General features: G+C 37.2%; 1 protein-coding gene across 1 annotated transcript in view; it reads left to right on the forward strand.

Moving 5' to 3' along the window:
• Window positions 1–433: 433 nt before the first annotated feature.
• ZRSR2 (zinc finger (CCCH type), RNA-binding motif and serine/arginine rich 2) overlaps window positions 434–4,310 on the forward strand; it is a gene marked incomplete at its 5' end in the record, with an annotated part of 12,391 nt that continues 8,514 nt past the window's right edge. The window contains 5 exon segments of the mRNA XM_010181971.1: window positions 434–513; window positions 658–757; window positions 1,054–1,258; window positions 1,478–1,564; window positions 3,794–3,832. Coding sequence (XP_010180273.1) covers window positions 434–513; window positions 658–757; window positions 1,054–1,258; window positions 1,478–1,564; window positions 3,794–3,832 — 511 coding nt within the window.

The raw sequence follows: 4,310 nt of genomic DNA on the forward strand, positions 1-4,310 counted from the left end.
GTTAAGACTGCTGCCACTATAGAATATCAAAGGAGATGGGAAGAGACTTAAAATTTCATGCTCTGTAAAAGAGAGAAAGACTAGAATGTGCTGAAACGTATGCCAAAATTACAGGGTGGGAGATCCCCAAATTCTTCTCCCTAATCTCATCTAGTGACCAAGTTTCAGGAACTAAGATTCACAGAGTTGGTAGTAGCATCAAGTACTGCAGACCTCAAGAAGGACAAGACCCTCTATGTTGTGTCCGAATGTGATTGTGGCTGCTGTCCACGTGCAGCTCTAACAGCGTAGCTATGGATTTCGTTGTCATGTTGGATGTCCCTGTGGAGTTACTGTATCATACGATTAGCTGTTAAATTTTGCAGTGTAATGTAAATTGATTATGTGAATCACAGTGACCATTTTAATGTAAATAATATTATTTCATCTTCAGCCATCAAAAATACAGAGCTATTCTGAAGAAAGAAAAGCGAAAAAAAAAGCGGCAGGCACTTGCAAAACTAAGAGACTCAGGTAACTGAAGGGTTTTGTATTGTCAGTGCAACTAGTAGTGATTCTTTTTTTTTCTTTTCATTTTTTAAGAGGATATAATTTTGTGTATCTTTGCTGACTATAAAATCCACTTATTTAGATGCATTGTTTTGTGTTTTTCCTTAGAGGCTACGGGAAAAGATGAATCGGTGTCTGAGGAGGAAGAGGAGGAGCTGGAAGAAGATGAGGAAGAAGAAGAAGAAGAAAAAAAACTTGAGGAAGAAAGGTAAAAAAATAAAAATCTAGAAAATGGCATGTATGCAGTAGATACATATGTAGTCAATTCCGTGTTGATACTCTGAAAGTTTCAATATATTCCGTAAAATAGAATCCTTTTTGTTTCTGGCTACACAGGTTTTTTCTAACACCTGAATGATTCCTATGGAATTTTCTCTTTTAAAGAAGATTAGATAAGCTGTAGTTATTGCTGAGCTGATACATTTGAATTGTACGCACGACAGTCGCATCAGTTGTGGGTAGTCATTAAATTTTGTCTTGAGTGGTACCTGGTTTCCTTGGTAGGCAAAAACTACATGAGCAGTGGTTGCTGAGAGAAGAAAAAGCCCAAGAAGAGTTCAAGCTTAAGAAAGAAAAAGAAGAGGCTGCAAGAAAACGTCAAGAAGAAGAAGAGGTGATGTATCAACTGAGTGTTACAATTGTGTCTGGCAATAAGGTAGACTTAGTGTAATGTCTTTTACTGTTCTGTGGTGGACCCAGTTTTCTTGATGTTGCTATATTTGAAAGCATAAGCTCATTCTAGAAGAGCAAAATTTAAAAGGAAAAAAAAAAGACTTTAAAGGGGCTTTTGTCCAGAGATTTAATTGCTTATGACTGCATGAAAACTTAATGGTCAAGGAGTTGTAGTACAACATGATAGTTTTGAATTTGAGTGATTATAAAGCATTTGTTTCTTTAAATATTTCTTTTAATATTTTTTATCATAAAGAGGAAGATCAAAGAAGAATGGGAAGAGCAGCAAAGAAAAGAGAGAGAACTGGCACAGCAGAAGCAACAGGAGAAGAAAGAGAGAGAGGTGATTCCTGGCAGTGGGAGGATAAACGTGTTACATATCCTCTTACATTATCAGATGCAGCAGTCCATGCATGTTGAAAAGGGATTTTATTCTAATTAGCAAACATATAAATGTGTTAGTTACTTCTTCTGGCAATTCTGTCTGAATTCCTGAAACTGTTATTCACTGTTAAAGAGAATCTAGTGAATCCATACACCTAGAAGAGTAACTAGTTTTAAAGTGCCTGGTTGTTGATAGTATGTCACTTTTTACATCATTTTTATGCAAAGGCACACTGCGAATGCAGGTTCCGATATATGCACTCTTTGTTTTATGTGTTAAAGATAATCCTTATTTAATGTCCCAGCTGAACACAGTCAGTGTTGAAGAAAATGCCCAATGAGGATATGGGATATGGAATTACATCGCTGCTGTTCCTTAACACAGTTCTTAATGAAAACATGTGTTACAGCTCTCCTTTACCTGACTCATCCAACAGGACGTATCTTTTTTCCAGACCTCCTTGGGTGGAGAAAAAAATGATACTGAAACTTTTAGTCATTGATAACATTTCTGTTAATGATACATTCTTAAGTTTTAGAAGTTGGAATGACTTGGATGTAAGATGTCCTGTACAGAAATCCCATGTGAGGGCTGGCCTATTGCCAGTAAAGGGTGATTGCAGCTTTCTAGGATCCAGTTATTTTAGCTCCTCCACAGTTGCAAAAGATTCCAGTCATTTCACTGGGAGGTGTCTTGCTACTGTGTCTGGTAGCCACAGCAGAAGAGACAGGAGCAAACAGTGTTGTCTCCTGCATTCAGTAGCTGGTTGTATCACTGATTGCCTAACACTTGCATGAGGAGTGAAAAAGAACAGCAGTTGTTGTATTTCCTGTCTTACTTCCTCTTGTGTTAAATGTCCATTTCTGTCTTTGCAGAGTAGAGAGACAAATTGATGGTCGCATCCTTTATTTAAGGTTGAGATACAGTTCCAAGAAATTTGAACTATGGTAACAGTGGGATTTGGTTCCTCCCCTGTCCTTGTGTCTGGGTTTGCCCAAGCCCTCACTGGGCTAATTTGGCTCCTTGAACTAGATGGAAGGTGTTTTCTTTTTCGGTTGGTTGTTGGTTCGTTTATTTTTCTGGGTTACTATTTATAGTGGTTCAGTGAGTTAAATTGTCTCACAGAGGGCAGTGACAGGTACCCAGAGTGAAACTGAGTACCCAGCTGGGAGTGGAGTCACTCCTTTCAGCAGCAGAAAGCTGTTCAATTGATTTGGCCCATCTCTTGAAAGAGCAGTCTATTGAAATTATGACTTACTGATTAAGAAAAATTATGATTTTTTTTTTTTCCTTCCTAAGAGGAGAGAATAGATTTTCTGGTTTGGTGGGTTTTTGGTTGTGGTTATTTATTTATTTAGTTAATACGGTGGATAATATCTGACATACTTGATTAATACCAGATGCTGTCTGGGTCCTCATCTTGGATTGTGTTTTTTAATTTTTATTTGCTCCTCCTCTTGTTTAATTTAATTAATTATCTTCCAGATTAGAACAATGCTAGCTTATTTTCTTGTATTGGTTATGTTAAAATGTCTTTTTAAAAAAAAAATAAAAATTCCTATAATAATTTGTTAAAACTCATTTCCAGCCAGTTTTGGAGAGTGACCTTATCGTTTTGCTCAGCCCACTTAGAAGAAGGAAGGGAAATTATATCCTCATTGTTATCCTGTATTTGGAACGCTAGATCCAGTGAATTTAGGATATTAGAGTTTTTTAACAGTTATATGTTTTGCTTTATCAGAGGCTCACTAAGCAATATGTTTTTCTGTGTGGTACAGAGAATATTCTAAGTTAAAAAGTTTAGTGCAGTGAAACTATTACGAACTTAACTGTAACCAGACTGAGTGCTGGAGCAGGAGATATACTTAACTATCCAGTAGTTCAATGGCAGTTTTAAAAAAGAAAATCAAACTTTTAAAATTGTTTAGGTTTTAGATTAGAAAATCATCTCATGATGATCTCGTCTGAGGGTCATCATGAGGGTCTTGTCTGATGTATCCTTTAACAGCTTTGTAGTACATAAATTGTTACAGAGTAAAAGTAAAGCTTTGGTTTTTAAAGCAAACTCGACCAAACTTTTATTATGCATAATCACTGAGTGTTGTAAATTAGGTTCTTAACTAAAGAAACCAGATGTTTTGCGTGTCTTCAGGGTTTTCACTAGTCCTGTGTTTGCACCATTTATAGGCAGCTGTGCAGAGGATGCTGGATCAAGCTGAAAGCCAGGTAGGCTCAGACTTTTTGAAAAAGAACTGAAAAAATAATTTAATTGCCATCCGGTGTTTGCCTTCTGGCGTGTTGTCCATCTGCTCTCAAAAACCTAATGGCCTGAATAAATTTAATATGTGGTGGCTTGCATGAGCTGTAAACAATTATTTACTGGGTGGAACGTAATTAAGCATATTTCTGGCTGGTGGTGGCAGCGCAGTTGTGCATGCTCATTCTTGTTCAGGAGAGCTGAGTCAAAATGAATCTGGAAATACTGCTGTGCAGTGTTAAAATACACTGCATGATGGTTTATTTGTGGATTAGAATTCTAAATAAACCTGTCAGTCCTTCTGGGTGGCAAGACAAACTTGTCTTTTTAAGCAGGTGGCAGGCTCTAAATAAAAGGATTCAGCAGTAGAAGAGGGCATAGATCTTTAAGGGAAAAAAAAACAAACGGTGGGGGAGGGAGAAGCTGGCTCCTCCAGTGCCTGGAAGA

This window comes from Mesitornis unicolor, unplaced genomic scaffold, assembly GCF_000695765.1.
Source record: "Mesitornis unicolor isolate BGI_N332 unplaced genomic scaffold, ASM69576v1 scaffold28373, whole genome shotgun sequence".
NCBI lineage: Eukaryota > Metazoa > Chordata > Aves > Mesitornithiformes > Mesitornithidae > Mesitornis > Mesitornis unicolor.